Source organism: Conger conger, chromosome 6, assembly GCF_963514075.1.
Source record: "Conger conger chromosome 6, fConCon1.1, whole genome shotgun sequence".
Taxonomy (NCBI): Eukaryota; Metazoa; Chordata; class Actinopteri; order Anguilliformes; family Congridae; genus Conger; species Conger conger.
Window position 1 is genome coordinate 39,456,125 of NC_083765.1, and position 25,069 is coordinate 39,481,193.

General features: G+C 43.0%; 1 protein-coding gene across 3 annotated transcripts in view; it reads right to left on the reverse strand.

Moving 5' to 3' along the window:
* Positions 1-4,736: 4,736 nt before the first annotated feature.
* chd2 (chromodomain helicase DNA binding protein 2) overlaps positions 4,737-25,069 on the reverse strand; it is a 38,851-nt gene continuing 18,518 nt past the window's right edge. For 2 of the 3 annotated variants that reach the window (XR_009708895.1, XM_061244248.1), the window contains exon 15: positions 23,774-24,923. Coding sequence is in view for 1 of the 3 variants with exons in the window: in XM_061244247.1 (XP_061100231.1) it covers positions 6,753-7,068; positions 7,549-7,780; positions 8,481-8,658; positions 9,420-9,519; positions 10,179-10,357; positions 10,877-10,993; positions 11,181-11,321; positions 11,561-11,683; positions 12,052-12,174; positions 12,805-12,955; positions 13,847-13,985; positions 14,296-14,435; positions 15,213-15,254; positions 15,648-15,817; positions 16,187-16,360; positions 16,445-16,537; positions 16,979-17,075; positions 17,348-17,496; positions 18,476-18,625; positions 19,279-19,350; positions 20,060-20,212; positions 20,677-20,839; positions 21,271-21,459; positions 21,652-21,842; positions 21,952-22,041; positions 22,208-22,424 (3,889 nt within the window). In the remaining 2 variants the exon portion in view is untranslated. Of the gene's footprint in view, positions 7,069-7,548; positions 7,781-8,480; positions 8,659-9,419; positions 9,520-10,178; positions 10,358-10,876; positions 10,994-11,180; positions 11,322-11,560; positions 11,684-12,051; positions 12,175-12,804; positions 12,956-13,846; positions 13,986-14,295; positions 14,436-15,212; positions 15,255-15,647; positions 15,818-16,186; positions 16,361-16,444; positions 16,538-16,978; positions 17,076-17,347; positions 17,497-18,475; positions 18,626-19,278; positions 19,351-20,059; positions 20,213-20,676; positions 20,840-21,270; positions 21,460-21,651; positions 21,843-21,951; positions 22,042-22,207; positions 22,425-23,773; positions 24,924-25,069 lie in introns of those variants that run through there. The other variant, XM_061244247.1, reaches the window with a different exon arrangement.

A 25,069-nucleotide genomic window follows, 5' to 3' on the forward strand; every position in this document is an offset into this window, starting at 1 on the left:
CCGTTGAAGGAGGCACGTCAGAACTTTAAAGGGCACGAGACACCTTTACGGGGCAAGGTTGTCAGATCCCAAACCACCACCACCCCACTTTTTGATACGGACAATCCAGATGGGAGCGGGCCATTCGGGGCAGGAAATCACAGGCCTGCGATGGCCCAGATGACAGTACGTTATGCTCATCAGATCACTGCTGGAATAATCTGGCCTCCACAGATGTAGTTGTGAGAAATTCCTGGAAGGATTGCGTTAGAGAGATTAGTTCTGGAGGAGGGATAAATACAGAATAAACAAAACCAGTTTGTGTATGTATTTTTTAAAATCTATTTTGTCCATTTATTTTATTTTAAAATCTGGACTTTTTGAGTAGGACTGTGTACAATTTCCCTTTCTGTTCAATGGCTAGACAGGGCTCTGTAATACATTAAAATATTTGCAAAATATCTCAATGACACAATGACTGTCCTGTTTGTCCACAGAGGCATAAGAAAGCAGAACCCAAATTAGTGTTTCTGGACTCTCTATGCCTGTGTCTGCAGATGGCTGCCTCATATAAAAACACACAGGATGATGCATGTGAAAAGTGAAGCTTTGATGACCCCTTCATGCTAACTCAAATTGCTGGGTGATTTCCAAAACTCTAATAAACTTTCAGAAAATCCACATTTTGTCATGTTGCTGGCAGTCACACTCAAAGCAGACACACATACACAGACTGAAATCACCAGACCTCTTTTAATCCAGTCCCTCTGATATCCATACCAACATCTCTCTTCTTGGTAGTGGATAGTTTATTCCTCTTTGCTGACTTTCCTAGTTTGTTAGAGATGCTGATGAACACTGCCTTTTTCCATCTTTTCCTTTCTTTCTGCAGATAATCCAATTCCAGTGTACCATTGGCTAGCCTTGGCTTTCCTCTCATTAGATCTGTTCACTTAATCTGACAGGCATTGGCTCTCGCCCGGATTAAGTCTCCTATACACTAACAGACATGATGCAATTTTACACCATGTCCTCTTAAGGAAATCAATTTCATTCTCATCTGGTTATTGTGCCTTACTGAAAGGGCTGTTGAAAACCGCATGCGGCTTATTCGCAACAGCCATAGCTCTGGTGAATGTAATTTTCCACCTTTAAAGGTACAATAGGTAAGATTTTTGTGTTAAAACATTGTTACAAGACCATTGCAAATCCCTTCCTATCATTGAAAAAGACTCACTGACATGTTGACTCACCCTCTGCCTGTGTTTATAGTCCTTAGATTCGGGTTTCAAAATACAGTTGAAAGACTGACTCTCAATACCAAAACATTGTATAGCTGAATAATAATTCAAGCTCACTGGTTGAAAATTGGTTCTTATTGCCACAGCCAATGGCTTGGGGGAAGGGGGGAGGGGATAGACAATGTTGTGGTTTCAGGGTGTTTGTTGCTGCAATTCCTTTCTTGACCGTTAGTCCGAAATTACCTACTGTACCTTTAACATACTGAATTTACACACCTTTCCATTCCTTTTTCAAAAGGAAACATTTAACAATAAGGCCTCTGAACTTACTCCTAATTAACTGCGAAGGTGTAGATAGGGGTTTTTTTGTGCGCTATGCTGGGTTTTCTATAATTATAGCTTGCATGACTGCAAGAGAAGACCTTACAGAATGTGAAAGTTTGGTGATCGCTTAAGTGTGTTTCGTCGGTGCTTCAGTTTACCAAAACCAGAAACAGTACCTTATCTTCGACTTTTATGGGATATTGCTAAATTTGTGTTTCCCAATAACTATGTGTGAATTGTCTGTCTTTCTCAGGGAGAAGTGCAGCTGTATTCTTCCTGCAAAATTCCAGACACTGGTACACAAACACACACACACAAGACAGTCACTGCAACAACATTTTTGATCTTTTTATCTTGTGAAAAGATGTACATGTATGAGCCTAGTCAGTCACCAGTGTTTTTTTTTGGGGAAAATAATCCTTCTCTATTTTAAAAGAAAAAAATGAAAGTGTTCCAGCTAGGCATGGTAGAGCACTCAGCAGCTAAAACACAGAGTGTAAGCCAAAACCCAGGTGTGATGGTGAGTTTGGCCCTGAGCCCAGGTCTGTCTGTCTTTCTTTATCCCTTGTCCAACAAATTACATTCACTAATTACATTCACTTAAGAGTTGTAAATGAATGTATTCATAGGAATACAATTGCAGTCTCATGATACCTAGGATGCTAGCCTTTCCTATGAAGGAAACTCAAGAAGCACCAATGAAACAACAAAAATGTATAATGCCCAAGATTCAGAGAATGAAATGTGGGTCAAGGCGCAGTAATATGCAAGCTCTTACTTTCAAGTGCTTAGGCGTTCTGAATAGATAAAGTAATAAATCAACACTGCATCGCAATTCAGAAATAACATCACATTAAAGACCCTCATGTATGTACAGCATTTAAAGTGATCACTGATTATGATCTATGAACATTCACAAGGATCTCAGCACTGTACAATTCTAAAGAACCTGGACAGGTCACATCCCCAGTGTCATAAATCCTGCATCACATCATGTTTAAGTCCCACAATTGTGCAGTGGTTGCTAATTCAGGAAATGATCACTGCTTTCGCAAAATGGGACATAATTCAAAGTGAACCTTCCTAGTTGCAGGATAATTGTTTCACCCAGTCCCCCGTTCTGATTGGCGGTACACCTCATTTTGCAGTGGGTTTTCTGATACCTTCTGATAGGTAAATGGCTCCCTCTAGGGGTAGATCTTTATATACTTTGGACAGCACAAAACACACAAAATAAAAGTGCAGTGACAGACAATTTTCTGTACTAATTACATATCTAAGGGGTCATAACAGAGTAGAATCAGCTTCCGCCAAAAACTTATCCTAACCTAAACTTTGATGTACCATACAAGTGTCATCACTCATTGTTAATCAGTTGATGATGTGGTTATCATCTACTTATCCTTACAAACTGACTAAGTTACTTACTACTACTACTTACGACTTAGTAGTAGTTACTAATACTTACTACTACTTACTAACTTACATAGCACTTATCCCTGGTTATGGGTATGCACTTTGCACTTTGTTGTACGTCGCTCTGGATAAGAGCGTCTGCCAAAAGGATTATTGCCATTAATGTAATGTAATGTAATGTAATGATCTGATATATGCCACTTGAGTTTGTTTCTTGCAGCGGCATCTGTATGTGCCAGGTTTCACTGGTGGGCACCATTTTGGCTCAGGATTGAACCCAGAGTGTGAAGAGTACGAGTAGGTGAGGTACCGCTGGCTTTGTATGCAAGACATGTTTTCTGCAGAATAAATATTCTGCGTGATGATATCCCCTTTACTGTACAGCACAGCGTCACAAAAGTAAGTATTTGTATTAATTTAGCGAAACTGCAGAAAGGTATTTAGTAAGAAGAGCACGCTGGATGGTGATCGTAAGTCAATCTGCCGATGGTACTGGTGGTGTTATAAAAGACACAGCATGAACGAGGGAACACTGAAACAGGAGCAGCAGTGGGCCAATTAGCGGGTGGCTTCTGACAAGCCTGATCTAGCATTGTTACTTAATAAATGCATCTGTATATGTGCCAGACAACATAATGTGATTTATCTACAGGACAAGGAATCAGATTTTTTCATTAGGCTGCTCCCTTGGAAAATTTACCCACAAAAACTCACCAATCTTTTAAAATATGACATGTGCAAGCCACTGAGGGGGAGACATAATAAAGAAAAACATCTTAACAGAAACAGTTCACAGCCACTCACATACAGCATACTGTATGTGTACTCTGGTGCTAATATGTTTTGACTTATGTAAGGGACAGTATTATGAAAGAAGAATACAGGTTAAACTGGTAACAGTGGTCTCTGGTGCTCATTCGTTACACATTTAGGATAATTCTAGCACCATATTTGGCATTAAAATGGTCTAAATGTGCCCTTCTGCTGCTGCTTGATGCAATGACCATTCCTGAAGCCCAAAATTTTCAATCGTTGGGTGTTCCCATTCCGTCTTTCCATACATTATTTCAATAACTATAACACACTCAACACAATTGTCCCAGGCGGTTGAATCTACCACTCTTTTTCTATCTAATTTATAAAGCATTGCGGTTTTGTTTTGCCAACAGGAAAGTATTGAGGCATGTTATTGGCACATTGAGAAAAATGACAAAACTGCACTAATTGGAGTGTGCTTTAACACTCTTCTCACGCTGTCTGTCTTCTCTAGAGAACGCACAGCTTTTATGGTTTGCATGGAAGCAGGGGCCGAACATGTAAACACATGACCTCCATCAATCTCAAAACAAAGTTGCTACAATAACATCTTATATATTCAATCTCTGGGTTTTTTCTTATTCTTTCTCCTGCCACAGAAATACTGGTATCTATTGTAATTTGGCAAAAGGGAGCTCACCAATGGCTTTTTTATGTAAACATGCATTTTTATTTATGAAGATTATGCTTTGTACATTGTGTTTAACATTTTGCTAAAGGGTAATTTCATATTTCAATTTCAGGGAAAACAAGCAAAATGTGTTTATAGTTTTGCACAGTGTTTATTCATGTATACAGTTTTAATCATTGTGTCCATCGAACCAGTTCATTTGTGTAAACAATTATGTCCTGGTTTTTCCTTCTATCGTGTCAGTATTTGGGTTCAACATGGGCCTATATCGTGAGATTTACGGATTATAAAATAAAATTTAAACTCACTGGTCAACAAACAGACACGTGTTTCATAATGTAGGAAAATTTAATGCATATAGGTCTATAAACGACATATTTACATCAACATTTACGTGGACAGTGGCTTTCTCACAAATATAAATTATTTCCATTGGTTTCTTCAAAGTTTGCTTCAGAAAAGAGTACACATCAGGAAACAAGGAACAAAAAAAGAAAAAAAGAAAAAAGAAAAGAAAAATGCCAAGGAGATGAGCCAGTCAGCCGGGACGCCCATCCCCTTGCTTACAGTTGCCAGTGGTTTTGAGAAATGCCACCTGCCGGTTCTTCTGTGCAACCATATGCTTCCTTGCGACTCTTTGGACTCAAGAAAAATTACAAAACCCGACCCGCAACCTCTCTTCCGTACCCCAACCGTAACACCCCCGGGCTCAAGAGGCCTTTTCATACCACACATGAAAATGATTTCACGACAATTTAATACTGCTTCCCCTCTGTGTTTATCGACAATGACGTCTGTAATAACTGTACTCATGGACACATACAGGTCAATGAACGAGAATAAGGCACAGCTGGAGAAGCAAACAACACCACTGGACGATCATGAGACAGAACAGCCTGCGATATGGCACTCGAACCTCATTCTTTCATTTCCCTCCCCTTTCCTTTATCAATACTCACCAAGACCTTCACACAAACCACTTGGCAATTTCATGGTTTTGTGTGGTTCAAAAGGCATAATTAAACATATATTCATTTTTTCCCCCCTTTTAAAAAAAGGAACATTTCCTTTAATTGTGTGGTAATACGTGAAATATAATTCATGTTGCAGAATACTGTACTACTCCTAGTGCAAGACAAGCTGCACAATTCTCATAGTTCTTAATTGGCTGTGGAAATAAAGTATAAATTATTCATCCACTGCGCACGGGGGAGAAGGGGTCAATTAGAATAGCTTAATTACAGTTGTAGTGTTGTGATCATTTGCTCTCAGTCTGTGTTAGCCATAAATACTGATGAGATCAGGCAAATGTAACACACTATTATCCTTCTCACCTCCACAGGGTGAACACCATTGGAGGGGAGGGTTAACCTTGCTCGTCTTAAACACGTATTCAAACAATTACAACAGCAGGACAGTCAACAGAAACGGTCTTGCGTTATAGAACATTCAGTTAACAGGTGGAGGGTGGAGAATTCTGGGAGGTCTTGTCTAGCTTTCCCGCCTGCACGAGACATACTGCTATCATTTCCTCTGAAGTCAATACCTACACACTCTGTACACATAAGGTCCACACCAACTCTTCCAAATTAAGTGTCTCTCCGAGGTCCAGAAGATGCGAGTGAACAAACCCTTACACTGATGGGGAGAGGGGACTGCTTTCGGAAAAAATGGCACTAAATCAAAACTGCTGCATTAGGAATAACAAAACAATTATATATGTACATATATATTATTTATATCCCTCAACATATAATATCTTTCAAAAGATAGGCCAAGTGTGTGAGGCACTTTCATATTCCAGAACAAAGTCAAGTTTAACATGAAGGCATTGATCCCTCCCCAGAAACAGTCCATGGGACTAAACAGTCGTCTGTACAATTCACACTCCTCTAGACCAAGGGCAGGCCAGACGAAGACTCACTGCTCAGATTAACAGTGTCGAAGATGACTGTCTAATTTCAGACCTCCACACGGCTTCTGTTGCTTTAGCTCAATTCCAGAAGGACACCTTTTCCAACATCTGGAGTTACATCTGTGCCAAATACCTTCACCGCAGTCAGGTTTAAATGATAACCAACCTGGTGTGGAGGGAGTGGTTGCTGGTCAAGGGTGCTCTAGTCCTCTGTCCACCCACAACTTGGTAAGTCAATTAGCAAATAAAGCCAAGAGCTTGACTACAAAAGAGAAGTGAACAAGTCTGGGTCAAAGGGACTGGCCTATTTCTTTTAAGCAGCACGCATGTCCGTTTCCTTGCCAAACCATCTTTTTCCCTCTTTGTGAACTTTTTTCCCCCAGCATGTGCAGGTCGTACTAGGCATGCTCAGTCCCAGCCCCCCCGTCCCTCATGTCTTACGGCTGTTCCAGTTAAAATCGCCGGTGGCGTTTTTGGGCTCAGCGGTCCGTTCGGGCGGCGAGCGGGAGTCGGGGGGGGACTGCTGCTTCTGTGGGGAGCGGGGGTCCAGGAGGGGGGGTGGCTTGTACTCCCCCCCTCCGGGCTTGTCCTGGTGGAAGGGCCGATAGTGTTCAGGACCCATGGAGCTGTGGTTGGGCTGGTTGCGGTGATCTGGCATTCTGCGGAAGTCCTGCCCATGCGCCCCGCTCTGGTGGTAGTTTTGGGAGCGGAAATCATCCCCGCGTCGCCTCTTTGGGTCCTGGTGCCTGCAGACAAAGCCCAGAGCTTTACAGCACACCAGCCAGCACCTCACTGCAGGTACCCACCTCCATTACCATTTTCAACCACGCTAATCATACTCTGCCAAGGGGCACCAGACCTGGTTCACATGTGTATTTCTAACACTCCCAACTGCTCTACTCCTCCCCCAAATTTCACAATATATGACAATTGAGAACAACAAATAAACATTTAAAAAATGCAATGAATTAACTTTCGGTCAAAAAAGTGTTCATTGGTTGACCAACATTGTCTTTGGTCGAGTAGGAGGAGTCTTCTGTTCAACCAAAACACTAAACTTGTCATGACCTTCATATAAAACCTTGTTTTGTCAAATCAGGTGTTGGAACCCACACTTGCTCCCACACTGGACCTTCAAATAAAATATTGGGGTCCCCTGGTTTAAAGGTATTTATTAAACAATCAAGCACACAAGGCAGAAGGACGAGACCCTCTTCATTCCCCACCTGTCATAGTAGTCGCGGTGACCGCGGTGATCCCGGTCGTTGCCGTACTGGTCGTAAGGCCGCTTGCGGTAGTTTCCGGAGCTCCTGTAGGCATCGGTGTGGGGCCGGCGGTCACTGTAGTGATGATCCTTGTAGCGGTGCTGATCGTACGGGTGATGCCGATCCCCCTGCCAGGACTGGTTGCTGTTGCTGGGGTAATTGTACTTCCGGTCCCTCTGCCAATCCCCTCGATCTGCATTGAGTGACATTGTCAAATTATGACTAATGTTATGAGATAACGTTAGCTAACATCGGCCCACTCTAAAATAGAAGCACGGCATTAAGCAGAATCTGATGAAAAATGTCATGCATGGTTCAGCCTAGAAATATATTTTTAAAAGATTTGTTTGTCATCTTTCCCCAATCCCAGCAAAGTAGCTAACTTACCTAGCTAAATACGTTACAGCTAACGTTGACTAGTTAACATTAATGTTAAATACCATTCATCGACAGATTATGCCATGTCATTCTCTTTCAGTACATTTATAACCACGTTAGGTTTAGGTTTCCGTGCCCTCCCAGTCAATCAGGACACAAGGTTATCTGTGAAAGGCTTTGTATTGTGGCTGTGGGCAGTGCTTAAAAATCTTTTGGACAGACAAACTGACCGACAGACCAACAGAGGCCTATGCAGCAAAAAATCTAAGACTATTAACATTGATTCCTCAAACACACAATTACTGTATGTCTCCACAGCTGCATGTAAAGAGTGGCTAAAACAGTGCATGTAACAGTATTTGCCGTGTGTGAATAATTTAAAGTCCATTATGTACAGCAAGTCCTGTGCATCTCCATCCCTCCCAGAACACAGCTTGGAAATCACTGATTACAAACTGTATTTTTGTCAATGCATTTTTCTCATGTTGATCAGTCTTCCTTGTTTTCTCACTCACCATCATTGCTGAAGTGTCTTTTGTTGGACTGGTTGTATGACTCCCTGTGGTGGCCGTGAGGGGGTGGTTGGGAAGGGTGGGGCTTTTGGGAGGACTGGGAGTCCCGGCTGGACCCCGATGGCTCAGGCCTGAAGGGCTTCTTCCTGCTGGAGGACTCCTCTTTCTTCTTCTGCTCTTTCTAAAGCATGGAGAGCAGGGGAGCAGAGAGGGTGAACAGTCTGGTGGGCAAATAGAATGTGCTAGATATACCGAAATGGATTTATTGATTGGTGGATATACCGAATATAGATATAATGGAATTTGCTGAATATACCGAATATGGATAGAAGTAAAATGCCGGATATACTGAATATGCTGGACATATCGACTTTTAGACTTGAGGAATGTGCATCACTTGCTGACATGTAATACGTTGTCAGATTTGAATAACGGCATTATTATACATTTTGGTTTCACCATGAAGAAATACATGTAGTCCCCCCCATTTCAGGGCCACATGTTAATTGTATGATTACAAATCTAAAATTGCAGCAAATCAGAGGCAAATCGAGACATAATGGGTCCTTGTCCCAAACAATACAGAGAGCACTGTATGTACACTCTATGTACATGCAAAATGAGTAATGCCGTGTAAGAGTCAGGGCATGTCCTTTAACTCCTTGAACCAGGATGATGCATACAACCAATTCTTGCAATGTAAGATGATATACCTAAACTGACACTTTTGGCTTTTGAGATATACTCACATGAAAACATTTTGTCAATAGGCGGAGCTTTCTCAAATAACTGGGCCTATCATATCATAAGCAAACCTACGCCTGACATTTCAAACGAGGGGCTGCTGAGGATAGTAATAAAATGTCAAAATCACCTCAGGGTTCAATGAGTTAAAAGACCTGTGACACAGAACACTTTCAGCACAAGGGGTTAACCTCTCACCTCTTCCTCCTGTGATCGCTTCTTCTGTGCCATCTTGTACAGTTTGTGGAGTTTCCTGGCCCCAAACTCAGTGAACTTTGACACGAAAATCCACAGGTTTCTGCCAAACCGAGGGGATAGCCGATCAGTGATACGCTGCCACAAAGACAGCCCATTTGGTGAAACACCACCACAGTGGAGTGGACAGCTAAATCAGTGACACACCACCATAGAGGGAAAAGCCAATCATTGATACACTTGTAAGTTATGAAGTGTTTACATTACGGACGTAGAGTTTATATTGTTTCTAAGAATGCTGCTGTCCTAAAACATGAAAGTCACATAGATACCCTAATCTAGGCCCGCATTCTATTCATGGGCATATATTATATTATTATCCTTTTTCCTCAGTTTTTAGTTTGAATGCAATCTGTAAATATTATACAATAATACTAATAATAATATTTTGACTTAATTATTCAACTGTAGTGGGACAAATTAAACCATGGCGGATTGCCACAGTTTAGCTAATTAATGGGAAACACCGTTTGAAATGTCACCTCTGTTATTGCAACCTGAAGTAAACCTTTTTTTTTTTTTTAAGCGGTATTCAACAGCTAAGTGGGATTACCTCCTAACATATATCAGGTCTCATTTGAATTTGGCTAAAACCGTGAATCCATTGATAATCATATAATGTTTAGCCCTGCTTTCAACAGTATAAGGTCACTTTAATAGTACAATGTCCTCTTAGATTGGAGCGTGTTGCTGGCTGTGTACCTGCGCCAGATCTTGACGTGCTCAGGGTCACTGTAGGCTTTGAGGCACTCTGTGATGCGGTCTCCGATCTTCAGCAGGCAGGTGCGGGTGTGCTGCAGCTGCTCCTGCACTGAGAGGCCCTCATCTGGCTTATCCAACTGCTTCAGAGCCTTCTTCACCGGCCTCATCCTCTCCTTACACTGGGGAGAACAGACACAGGGTTATCACACACACACTCTCCTTACACTGGGGAGAACACACGCAGTGTTATCACACACACTCTCCTTACACTGGGGAGAACACACACAGGGTTATCACACCCTCTCCTTACACTGGGGAGAACACACACAGGGTTATCACACACACACACACACACACACACACACACACACACACACACACACACACACACACACACACATCCTCTCCTTACACTGGAGAGAACACACACAGTGTTATATCACACACACACAGACACACACACCCTCTCCTCACACTGGGGAGAACACACACAGTGTTACATCACACACACACACACACACACACACACACACACACACACACACACACACACACACACACACACACACACACTCACTCTCCTTACACTGGGGAGAACACGCACAGTGTTATCACACACACACACACACTCCTTACACACAGAGGATGATTAGCCAGCAGTGAGTGAAGCAATGTGATTGGTGAGAGGTGTGACTCACAATGCTGAAAGTCTCCTGGTCCAGCTCATCATCCTCATCTCCAATGGGAACAGGCTCACTCCCAGCAGTGATGTGAACGGGACCTTGCTGCTTCTTCCCCCTAGCACCCGCTTTGGCCTGCAGAACGCCAACATAATAACACATTCAAAACAATGAAATACCACATTAATATCCCATTCATACAGCCCCATGTTACCACTGCAGTGATAGCACACCACTAGCATATTTCATACACTACCAACCCAATAAACAATCGAACAACATAAGACAAAAACAACATGAAAACCACATTAGCCGCACACACCTTTTCCTTTTTTGGCTTGGAACGCTTCTTGTCTTTTTCTCCCTCCTTCTCTTTCTTGGGAGTTCCCTGCTTTTCCTTGTTCTCTTTATCATCCTTCTTCTTCTGTCGCTTCTTGCTGGGGCTCTTCTCCCCTCCCTCTTCCTGGAATAAAAACGTGAACCTTAAACAGCGGCTTCTAATAACCCTTCTAATATCTTCAGGGGCTGTCAGTATGTGGGGCTCACTCTTTAAGAATATTCAGACTAAAGAAGCTCCCTGTGCAGCACAATAAGACAGTGATGCCCCACTGATGGCCAGCATTATACTGGTGTTTGACTGAGAGAAGTATAGGTCGCTGCATATGAAACAGTGTAGTAGTCATCTCTGCAGGCTGGACGAACCTTGACCTCTCCTTCCTCTGACGGTAGGTCTGAGAGCCGCGGAGAGGCCATGTCGTTGCCGTGGTCGTCTTTGGGCGCTTTATTTTCCTTCTTCACCCGAGGCTTCCTCTTCTTCACTTTGGTCTGAGTCAATCACAGGACATAGGAGTTGGTTTTTTGATAAAATAATTATCCATGCTACTTCTGTATATTATTAGCATGTGGATGGCAAAGGGCCAAAAACATCTAAACGAATTTCGGTCCAAAAAATAATTTAGAGGTTTTACCATGAACTAACACTTTAAACAATGTACTTCCTGAAAATCACATGCTTGTACAAAGAACAGATTACACAAACATTTGGAAACAATGCCACTTCACTTACGAAAAGTGCCACAGAACCTAATGACCACAGTGAGTCAGGACACCAGTTTAATATCTTCTCTGAAGGCTGGTTAATGTCCCAGCCTCCTCCTTCAGAGGACACACGCGTGTTTGAGCGATGTACTGACCTCCTCTGGCGGCTTTACAATGTCCTTGCTCTCCAGCTCCTTCTTCAGCAGTTTCAGGAGGTAATCTGTTCTCGACTGCAGCTGTTTGGCCTGAGGCTTCTTGCTTGGGTCATCTGGAAGAATCTGCACAGAAATGACAAGACACAAATTAACTGCAGATGCTAGATGGTACTAGATAGTGCTTGAGATACATGACTGGGAACCACAGTGTCGGTGGTTTGATCCCCGGTGTAGCCATCCGCACAGCTGTTGGGCCCTTGAGCAAGGCCTTTAAGCCCACATTGCACCAGGGGGGATTGTCTCCTGCTTAGTCTAATCAACTGTAATTCATCAACATCAATCACATCAATCACTTTCACACCTGGAAATATATTTAAAACACACAGACAAATTAGATGGTATGGTAAATTAAATCTTTAACCCTTCTAGATACAACCCATTAATCAACATGACAGACCTAAAAAACCGAAAAAGGATTAATCAATCTGGTCTCCCATATTTTGAGGATAATTGCAGGATTTTCAAAATGATTATTTTGCATTGCTCCTGGGAAGAGGCCACACTGAAGAGTATGAAGGTAGATTGAAGTTAGATACTCTTCAGAGTGAACACCAGTGAGCAGTGAAAGCAGAGACTGGCGAACAATGTCACACAATGTCAAGGCCGGATACACTACAAAAACCAGTGAGCTAGGAAGACGCAGGTATTTGGCTCCCAACAAGAGTGAAAAGCTGGGGAGCCCTCTCTGCTCACCTTGCTGCCCAGTTTGAGATCCGAGTCGGTTTTGATCAGGTCCCAGTTGCCGTAGCCGTGCTCGTACACACCCAGGAGCAGCTGCGTGTCGTCCTCCAGCTCCCAGTCCACGTCAAAGTGCGGCAGCTTCACGCGACAGGTCAGCTGGAACCTGGGCAGGGAACAGGGCACAGGGATACGACCTTTCATACAGCCATCCAATCCCATTACGTCTTGTATAGATATTGTTACTTGTATAGGTATTGTTATTTTTTGTATTCTAGCTGCAATTGTGGTATGCTAGTTTGAAAGTTGATTGTACTCTTAAAGGGTTCTGATTTTCTGCATGTTTACACTAGGACTCGGAACTACACTGTCCTCTCAGGTCCTCTTTGCACTTGTTCTTCTGTTTAATTTGCACTTTGTTGTATGTCGCTCTGGATGAGAGCGTCTGCTAAATGCCATGTAATGTAATGTAATGTCTCTCAACACCAGAGTACGAGGAGTGGAGGGCCTTTCGTCTCAGAAATGGTTTCCTTTAAGATAATATTTCAATGTGAACATGTAAGCTGGGAATTCATCTGAAATTAAATGAACCTGTCAGATGTAATGTCTTTATTTGATATGATGGTTAGAAAAACATGACAGAGTGGGATGTTGGGGCATTGGCAGCAATGCAGTATGCCAGTACTGGGGAACAGTATAGAATGCAGGGTTACAATGATATTAGAAGTACGCTAACAGTATGGTTATGTTATGTATAGCAGTGGTGAAGGAGCAATGCAAATGGTGATATTAGCAGAATGCTAATGGTGGGTAGTGGTGACGTGAGTGCCATGTTAATGGTAGGCAGAGGTCAAATGAATGATATGTTAATTCTGGGTAGTAGTGACATTAGCAGTATGCTAATGGTAAGTGGTAATATTTGTAGCGTGCTCATGCTGCATATCAGTGGTATTGGCCATAAGCTATTAGGGGTAACGATCATATTAGCAATATGCTAATTCTATGTGAAGGAAATATTTGCAGTTTGCTAACACCAGGTAGTGGAGAGGATATTTACTTGTTCCGCTCTCCTGGGTTGGAGGGGATGGCTTTGTGCAAGGGCTCAAACTCCTCCTCGTGCTGGATGATGGACTTGGCATTGACCTGCACGCCCGAGATCTTTATGTTAATCCCTCTGCGTTTCCCCGGACCCTTTGCTGTAGGGAAAATGTAGTCAGAGACACAGAGTCAGGGAATGGGGCCAAAGACAATACTCTCCACCAAAACTGTTCCGGAACATAGCACGCCCTGGTGGGCACCGGATGATACGAGATGACCGGACGATATCTTCTTCTCACAGTTTCCTTTACTCTCTCCCATTTCTCAATGTCTGTCTGTTACTAGCTCTCCTTTGTTTAATGATTTTCTCTAAATTTGGTGCCCAAATTGTACTTGTTCTCTCGTTCTTGCTCACTCTCATCCCTCTTTCTTTCTCCTCTTGCTCATCTCTCTCACACCGTTCCTCACCTTCGCTGGGGTTTTCCTTCAGGTGTTCCTCGTGCTCCTGTACGGCAGTGACACAGCTGCTGTGCACCAGGTCCCCAAGCCTCTTCAGGTCTGCTACGGACTTATCCACCAGCTCAGCGTCACGGGCGATGCACTCCAACCTGAGGACACACACACTCGCCACTTAATATACACCTACAGTTAACTTTTTGGACAGCAACTCATTTCTGTTGTTTTGGCTCTGTACTCCAGCACATAGAATTCTAAATAAAACAGTGATTATGACGTTCAAGTGTAGACTCTGAGCTTCAATTTTAGGGTTTGCATATCGGGTGAACGAATTGCATATCGGTGTCGAATTGTATCTGTTTTTATACATAGTCCCCCCCCACCCCAATTTTAGAGGGCCAAAAGTATTTGGACAATTGGCCGCTCAAATGCATCCTGGACAGATGTTTTAAGTTTTGTTGTTTCTTCATGCATAAAAGAGCTAGCAAATGGTTGAGAGTTGCTGACCATACTCTACTCTAGGAGTGCCACCTGCCATCTGAGTTTGTTGTTGTCTCTCATCATGAGGACCAAAGAAGTGTCAGTGCCAGTAAAGCAGACCTTCATTAGGCTGACTCAAGAGGATGGTGGAGTGAGACACCACCACTATAATGACAACGACAGCAACAAACGATATCGTTCGGATCACTTCCAGAGTGATATTTTCCTACTGCGTGAACGGTAAAACAGACAGTTAATCAAAACCCAACCGAATCTACAGAACGTTATCGTTCAGCAGTGTGGACGCTCACATCCTTATGGTCATACTTACTGTTATAGTTATAGCTCTTGGTGTGGATGGGACTTAACAGTATGAAAATGGTCAAACAACAGTGAGGTTTCAGAGAGGCTGGCATAGTGGCCAGGCTACAGCTCCCTCTTATTCTTACCTCTCTAGTGGAGCTCCAAACTTCTTGTAAGCCTTGATGAACCTGAGGAAGAGAGATTTCATAAAGCATGTTCCTTTCCTTGTTCGTTTTAAATATCACGGTTGTGGTACATACCATAAACCTTCCCTTACAATACATTTTTGTCTCAAACTTTCTATTCAACCATTTGAAACTACACTTCAACAACGTATTTCTTTCCTGCCTAAAACATCCCAAAACTTCATTTCATAAGACCCACTTGCTGCAGAGAAGGTGAATCAAACCACACAAATTAATTAAGATCTCACAATCATATACTGAGATGATTAAAAGATTTGAGGTTTTCATTTTTGGATAGCCTAAAAACATGCACTAGAGTTCACCAGCCTGAGACACAGCACATTGTGTGGAAAAGCCCCCTAGTGTACACATGCAGTAATGGCAGGCAGCGCTCACCTGCGTATCTCCGCATCAGTGAATCCTTCTACAGTGTTCTTGCGTGCTCGTGGGCGGCCCCGTCTCTTTGGCCTCTTATCGTCGTCACTGTCATCCGTCTCACTCTCTGACCCCGTGGACCTGTTCTTCAGCTTGGACCCCACATCACTGTCACTGTCATTGGCTTGAGCCTGAGACAGAACGTAACACCAGTCAGCAACACTTGCACATCACCCTCAAAGATGCGTGCTTGCGTCTGTATGGGAACATTTTGTGTGAATTTGGACATAGAACTGCCATTTTTGGTTGAAAGTGACAAGGCATATTCCAATATTTGTATCCATGCGTAGATTCCCTATTCCGCATGGACTAATCAGTTTTTCCCTCCCCGGAAAAAAAGTCTATGATTAGTTCAAACTGTCACAGATGAGAGCTGGTAAGCACACTTCCATCTTGAGGTGAGTAAATCCTCACTCTCGCCATTACAACCCTGAACTACGACTCCCATAATGCTCCCGGATTAAAATCTAGCTATGCGGATTTCCTGTTTCCCCACTGACCTTCTTGTTGGAGCTCCGGCTCCGGGGGAGCATGTAAATGTCCTCCATCTCCTTCTGCTTCTCCTCCTCCTCCAGCTTCTTCCTCTGATCCTCCGGGATGATGTCGTCCCAGTCCCGCGGCTGTGGGGCTTCCAGCTCCGGCGTGCTCTCGTCCATGGTGGCGAAGTTAGCCACCTGTCGGGGGTTTACAATGAGGACTTTAGTCATAATCGAATAGGAACTGCAATCAGAAAAGATACAACAAAACAAGCATATTACCTTGAACTGGGAGAGCAGCTCGTCAGTGGCGTTTGACCCCTGGTCACTTTCTCTGGTCTCAGCCAACCGCAGGATCTCATCTATGTCCATTTCCTGTGTCAGGGGAATACAGTTCATCACGATGTTTCAACCTGGTCTAGGTCAGACCATATGAGGGTAAAGGCACTGATTTTTCCAACTTAAACATTTCTGAAGTTTTTGTTTCTTTGCGAGGGTTTTAGTCACTACCCCCCAAATCATATTGCAAGCAAGCGATGAGACATAAGTGCCTGCCTGAAAACATTCAATTATCTTATTCTGAAGTAGAGCATTACTTGCTTCCATTTAGCATCTAAAGAACTTGGCACTGACATGGCTTTCATTTAATAATGCACAAACTGGGGAACACAAAAGAAATCAGTAAAAATGTGCACATAGTCGCACATAGATTTTATTTATTTATTTATTTTACTTGTGATGTCAGTTTAACCAAGGCAGATGATCAAGCGATTATTAACTGAGGCCAGTCTGTATATGCATTTCAGAAAAAGGCACCTGTGGTTCTGACTCCTCCCCCTCTGGCTCCTTGAAGAGATCCTCTGCACCAAACTTCAAAATGGCTGTCAGCTCCTCTTTGTTAAATGGGTTTGAGCTGTAATGGCGAAAAAGACAGGATCAGTCTGTATGGGTGGGCCATGCATACCAGATCTAGGATGGTAAAGAAACATTTGTGTAGACAAGACACAAGATATGTTTTAATTCAACCGATTAAGTTTTTGTAATTTAATTTATGAAGTGAGAAATTCCCATAAAGTTCCATGAGGATTTTTCTTAAACTGACTGAACTGAAATGTGACTGAACCCCCACTCTGGTCACAGCCACACCCCAGAAGCAGACAGCCCTGGACCACTCTATCCTCTCACTTTGAGTTTCCCGAGTTGTTGTCCAGTACAGTGCGTCCAGTTGTGTCCATTCTTTGTATAACCAGATGGTCCAATACCATCTTCTTCTTGGCTCGTTCGATGATGTCCTCCTCCACTGTTCCCTTGGTTACCAGACGATAGATATTCACCTGCCGTGTCAAACAGTTTTTCATGAGAAACATCCGCTCACTCCTCGCTCAAAGCAAATCACCCGTTTTAATACAAGGTCCCAGCAAATGTAAGATGCAGATAATCTTGGGAGTCTTCCAGACAAGACTTTGTACAATGTTGGATATTCTCAGACAAAATAGTGTTTTTATGCCAACACCTGATACCTAGGTAAAATGTAACGGTCGATAATACCTTATTTCTTGTGGTATGTGGACTTCCAAAATGCAAAGAATGTGAGGGCCCCCTACACTTGTTTTGCCACCCATGTTACAAATTAAGAAATGGTTGTCGCTAAAGCAATGCCATCTTAAAATAGGTAATACAGTTAGAACTGTATATCCTGCTACCAGAGTGATCAAAAATCTAAAAGAACCAAAACAACCCTTTGAGTGATGCCTGTATAGAGGATACGGGCACTGCCATGGAGCACCGTTTTTAAAAAGATGCAAAATTATAAACATTGAAACATTGCATCTTTTTACATCAGTCTACCACAGACTGCTGACCACAGCGAACACTCCCCCTGTCTGCAGATCTGCAAACCTAACTGCCCATGATTAGGCCTAACTTTAACTGCTTTGTTTTCTATAGCTTCCTTGTTAACTGTAGCCTATGTGTCACTTGGCTATAGGAAACTATTTAGGATAAAAGTGCAGGTTGCAAGGATATACCGTGTAGTAAATTACATTCTGTAGCCTATCGGCCATACATTATTGGCATTTGGCAGACGCCCTTATCCAGAGCGACGTACAACAAAGTGCAAAGTGCATACCTATAACCAGGGGAAAGTGTGCTGAAAGACCCTAGAGGGAAGTACAAGTGCTAAGTGCTAAGGTTACAACAAAGACAAGGACTTGGGCCTATTTGATTAATAATGCAACCTGCCTCTTTCACTAGTCTGGGAATCTGACAGGTCTGGGAATCTGGGAATCTCACAGGCCTTTGGAGATACATTACCTGTTTTTTTTGGCCAATTCTGTGGGCCCTGGCCTGAGCTTGCAGGTCATTCTGCGGGTTCCAGTCAGAGTCAAAGATGACCACCGTGTCTGCAGATGCCAGGTTGATTCCCAGGCCTCCGGCTCTTGTGGACAACAGGAAACAGAAGTCCTGGAACATAGACAAACGTTTGCTCTCAACCGAGTAAACTTTAAAGTGGACGGCACATAAATAAAGGTGAAAAGGCTTCAGAAATTTCAATAGTTTATCAGTGAGCTATGGTCAGAAATAAGAGAGATTCATAAGCAATAAACAATTCTGCTCAATTATAATGCAAAATGTAAATTTCAACTGACAATGCATGCTGCAGAATTGAAATATGGAGCCTGTAAGGGCAAAGCTAAGCAAAACATTTGCCCGAACTTCAGCACTATTGCTATACTATACTCATACAGGGCAGAATGCCATGCGTGATACATGAACATGTGGCTGAAAATAGTTCCAGACTCTGCCGTCTCCAACTCCATGTCTCTGAAGCCTACTTGTTGTAGGACTAAATGTCAGACGGACACGGTTGTGTTGTGCATTTTCTGAGCGCATGCAATTTCTACTTGGTGTGCTTTTTTGTCACAAATTTTGAAATATGCATCTGAAGCATGGAGCCGGTCGTATATATTTCAGCATTCTAAGATTGGCATACTTTCAGAAAATGGCATGCACTACAGACATATCATTTAACAGATCTAAACATCGAGATGGATGATCATAAACAATGTGTGTTTTTTGTTAGTACAAAAAAGCAAAAAGAAACCATCTCTCCATACCTCAGAGCCTTCGGCATTAAAGTGGTCGAGTGCCTGTTTTCTAATCTCTCCTTTAATTGACCCGTCCAGGCGCTGTAGAAGGGGGGAGAAGCAGATTGGACTCGGTTCCACACTGGAAGCAGGGCTCCACACAGGGCTCCCCCAGACAGCAATAGAAAACCGCTAAACTACAAAGTGCTACGTAGCGTGCTAAAAACTCCTACATAATGTCAGACAGTCAGCAAGTCACCGTATTATTACCGCAATAAAGTCAGCCTGATGCCATGCGCTCAAACCTGGTGATCCAGCCTTACCAGTTCCCATTAAAAATAACCTGAGAATAAAAATAACCTTGGCCCCTATCACAGACCCCCAAGCATGCATCCCACACCGCTGACACGTGATCCCTCACACACTAGGAGTCAACAACCCCAGCCCTGTTTTTTAACCGGTCTCCACGCCCTCCCTCATGAAGAGCCAGGATTATATTATTTTATTCATTTTCCTAAAAGCATGTCATCCATTTCTACATCTGGATACTTCACTGGAGCCACTGGGTTGGCATTTAGCTCTAAGCTACAGCTGCGGTGCCCCAGGCCTGAGATTTAAACCAGCAACCTCCAGGTGTTCAGAGCTCACTTGATGTGTTGATATTTCTATTGCTAAAAAGTGTACTTGGCAAATTTGTACTTTGTGTACCAGGTACACCACTTCTTGAATGTTAACAAATTGGTAAAGGGACAACCCTCTCTAGAGAACCATGAGCCACCAGTAGGTGTAGGTAAAAGCAGACGCTCTCTACCTGGAAGGGGTAGCGTTTGAAGGCCAGGTACTCCGCGAGAATGTCCAGCATTCGGACCATCTGAGAGAAGATGAGCACACGGTTGCCCCTCTCCCGTAGTCTGGTTAGCAGCTTATCCATGAGAACCAGCTTTCCACTGCCCCGCACGATGTTCTGGAGGTGAGAGGGCCACAGTCACACACACGGTCACTCACTGCCATGTACACAGCCACACAGACACTACACACAAGGTGATTCACTGTCATGTACACAGCCACACACAGGCTACAGACAAGGGCATTCACTGTCATGTACACAGCCACACACAGGCTACAGACAAGGGCATTCACTGCCACATACACAGCCACACACACACATGCTACACACAAGGTCACTCACTGTCATGTACACAGCCACACACACACATGCTACACACAAGGTCACTCACTGTCATGTACACAGCCACATACACATGCTACACACAAGGTCACTCACTGTCATGTACACAGCCACACACACAAGCTACAGACAAGGTCATTCTCTGTCATGTACACAGCCACACACATGCTACAGGCATGGACAGTCAAAGTCCTGCACAGGGAAATACAAGGACATGTATTATGCCATGCCCAGCCCACCTGTAGGTGCTCCAGCTGTGTTGTGCTGTCCACATCCTCAGGCTGTTTGATGAGGTGACCATGGTTACAGCACTTCTTCAGCTCCATGACGATGTTGAGAAATCCCGAAGAGCTCCCACGCGTACCCTTAGACAGAGCTCTGTAGTTTCGAGTGAGGATCCACCTGCAGGAGAGGGGCTTTCAGTAAACTGTCTTGATTATCATTTAAATTTAGATAAATCTGCAGGAGAGAGGGGCTTTCAGTAACCTCTTGGATTATGGAGGTGTATGTGGATATTATGGATATGAAGGTGTATGTGGATATTATGGATATGGAGGTGGATACGGAGATGTATGTGGATATTATGGATATGGAGGTGGATACGGAGATGTATGTGGATACGGAGATGTATGTGGATATTATGGATATGGAGGTGTATGTGGCCATGGAGGTGTATGTGGATATCATGGATATAGAGGTGTATGTGGATATTGTGGATATTATGGATATGGAGGTGGATATGGAGGTGGATATGGAGGTGTATGTGGATATTGTGGATATTGTGGATATTATGGATATGGAGGTGTATATGAAGGTATATGTGGCTCCCGTACTTGTAAAACTGCTTCTGCTGTGCAGTCATGTCCACACGGAGGATCTGCTCCACCTTGGCTGGTAGAGACTTCTCTACATCCTTCTTCACCCTCCGCAGCAGGAAGGGTTCCAGCACCTTGTGCAGGCTCTGGTAGCCATTGTCCGTGCCCTTACCATGTTTGTCCTCAAAATCCTCCCACGAGTCAAACCTGAAGAATGTAAAGACCAGGAGGGTTTCAGTGCTTCATTACTTTGTCATTTGCCATGTAAATTACCTAAATCTGTATGAAAGCAGAAATCTGGATTTTCCTCAAATTACACACTGCCAAAACATTTCACCACTTGAAAAAGTGAATATTTACTTTGATCAAGGGTGCACTGTGGGAATTGTAGTCCCTTACTTGTCAGGCATTAGGAAGTGTAGCAGTGACCAGAGTTCCTTGAGGGAGTTCTGCAGGGGGGTCCCAGTGATCAGAAGCCTGTGGTTGGACCTGAAATCCATCAGGGTTTTATACAACAGGGAGTCATCATTCTTCAGTCGATGAGCCTCATCCACACCAAGGAAGGCCCAGTTTATACTACCTAAAACGCCCTGCAGGGAAGAGAGGGGGTTGTTGGGGGGGCATGTCAGTTGAGTGCAAGTTCAGTGACATCAGGATTAAACCTCTATTTATTCAAACCATTGCTGTTCTTCCACATACCTTGTCTTTTAGCAGAATTTCATAGGTGGTCAAAAGTGCATTGAATCGTATCCTCTTTGATTGCTGGTTTACCCACTCATAGTCACGGATCTGGTCAACATATATATAAAAAACACCCATTGCTTTTCAAATATCATCTTTTTTCAATGTTTCAATGTCACAAAGAGCAAATGCAACAGACAACATAGCATAGATTCTTTACAAATGTCAAGTATAAAAAGTATAAATGCAAACTGAATGCGGGTCGAGGCCGTACCGTCTTCCTGCTCAAGACGTCGCCCAGGTACACCACTACATTCATGTCGGGGGCCCAGATGTCGAACTCCCTCTGCCAGGAGGTGAGAGTGGACAGGGGCACCACCAGCAGGAAGGGCCCATAAAGCTGGTGCTGGTGAAACAGGTAGGACAGAAAGGAGATGGTCTGGATGGTCTTCCCCAGGCCCATCTCGTCAGCCAGGATGACGCTGTTACACCTGCAAGGCCAGAGAACACCCGCATCAGAGCAGCCATCAGGGCCAGCTATAGGGGAATTACAGGAAACCTTCATGACCAGTTACAGGAAAAGCACAGGAAGCACTTAACACAAACTACAGGTCTACAGGAAATCACACAACTGACTATAGAAAACGCATACCATTCAGGCTTTCAGGCTCGGTCTCATGGCATTACATTTATTACAGAGAGGGCGATGCATCTCACGAAAACAAAATATGATTTATATTGGACAGGAGCATTAACTCATGAAAACTCTGCCTCTGGGTATCCCCGGTTATGTAAAAGGAAAACTAATTTGGAGCTGGCAGTGGCTAAGGGCCCTTTAAGGAACAGCTTTTCTCTGAGCTAATTCTTTCTCTGAGCTAATTTCTAGCTACCACTAGATCACATATCACATATTTCCAAGATTTTATTGCATATAGCATAATATTAGAGCAACTGATTTCTAGACAGAAGTGCATGTGTGGCACAATGGATGTTCTGGTGGCAGGGTCATGTTGGAGCAGAAAAAGCAAGCTAGCTAGCTAACATGCAATCCAAACTAGCTAACTGGTAGGTATCATTATATTAGATAGGAATTGCATTATATTAACAATAACAGGCATGAAGCAATGGCAAACGGCTATGCCGAGTTGGCCTTACACTTCAAGTACATGCATAGGAGGGCGATTTGCACAACATTGCAGTAAAACAGTTAAGATGCCTCAGTTAAGCGCCTCAGTTAAGATGAAATCGCGGCCTTTTAATTGTAACACAAGTACTATACGATCCTTCTCTTTAACAATAAATGGCAGTTTTTCAGGTAACCTACAGGTAGCTAAGTGTGATGAAGTCGAGAGGGACCTCCATCATGGACTTTTTTGTATTACAGTTTGTCTTTAGAATAACAATGTATAGAGTTTGCTAATGTGAAATGTTTAAATGTATAACATCCCATGTAATACATCCATTGCAATGATCTCATGCACATTTTTCGCCAAAGTCCAAGATACCAAAGTTTGGCAAGGCCGTTCAGTGCACAAATGAGAATGAGCAAATTAAAATGGCATCACTACAGTTGTGTGGCTCTGTGATCCTCGTAGGTCATCACAGTGCAGGAAAGTGAGCAAGAATAATTAATGTGTCCAATCATGCAAGTGGAAAGGCATGCTCCTCTGATATGCAGTCACAAAAGACAAAAAGGCTTTAGGTCTATGGTAGTACTATCTAAGGTGTAGATCCTCCCAGCTTCTGCAGAAATTGAGACACAAGCTACAATTAAGTCAAGTGTTGGTTGTGGTGACAGAATGTCAATCAACTGACGCTCTGAAATTATTCAATTATTCAGTTAATTCATTAAATCTTTTATTTATTTGAATAACAATCCAAGTCATTACAGTTCTGTGTATGTACATATATGATTACCATAAAAAAAAAAAAAGTATTAAGATGCAAATAATTCATCCAAATACTGGCCGAGAGTAGAGTTTGTTGCAAAACAACAGCTCCTCATTCTTAAGCTGAGGTCAAACAACGATTTTAGGTGCTGTAATGTTTACCGGAATCATGTAATTGCCCTGTTTCTGATCTTCATCTCAAAGGGACCTTTGAACAACAAATGCTAAATATGTCACTAGATAAAGGCGCTAGAGATTGTGGAAGAACATTTGTCAAAATAGTCTTTAACCTTTCAATGGCACATTCAACGTGAATTCTCAGCACAATTGTCGGGTCCACTACATGTCCCGGACATTGGTTCTTATTCTTTAGAGGGGGCATTACTGAGGTTGAATGGCCTTCTTTGCATTCAAGAATTCTGTGCATTCAATGATAACAACACACTTCTGAAATTTCCCCTTGGACTTCTGTAGCATATTTCTTTGCAGCACCTCTTTCGATGTCCAGTGCGTGAGAAAGAAGAGACATTGTGCAAGTACTGTTATGGTTTGTTTGGTAATGTTTTTGAGGCAAGAACATGCAGGAAAATGGTAGTCTCGGTCCATATCACTCAGTCCATGTCAAAGTTTGCGTAAGAAATAATATTTCTTCTTTCAGAAATACATTCTCACAATTTAAAGATCCAGAAGAAACCTGCAAAACCTGGCAATCCAGCGTAATATGAAATTGATTTCCCATTCCTCTTCTCCATCAGTGACAAGTGTGAGAGACTCAGCTGATGAAAATGTTTTGCAAAATGTCTTTGAAGATGTCCCTCTCTGACTGAAGATTTAAGAAACAATGATCCTGTAAAATATCACACAGACAGTAATCTGTAAATCTTCCAAATCCTTCTTTAAGACATCAGAGCATTTAAAGCAACCTTCTTCCTCCTGAGCATGGAATGGACCTGCAGGTGGACATTCCTTACTCTGCAGCACATCAACAGAACCGCCTTGGTCTGTAACATCAAGTAACCTCTTCTGTCTTTTTTTGAAGACTATCTGGACTGCAAGCAGAAGGGATGAAATGTGTGTGTTCCGGATCTGGATTTGGCTTTCCTGAAATGACAACCACAGGTTATGACAGGTGCCACTTTAGAGCATTGATAGCAACAACAATGTATTTTTGAGCAACAAAAACATGGTCCCAATAAAACTTCAATGCTTACATTTTCTGAGTAGTGGGATGCCAAACACATATGAAT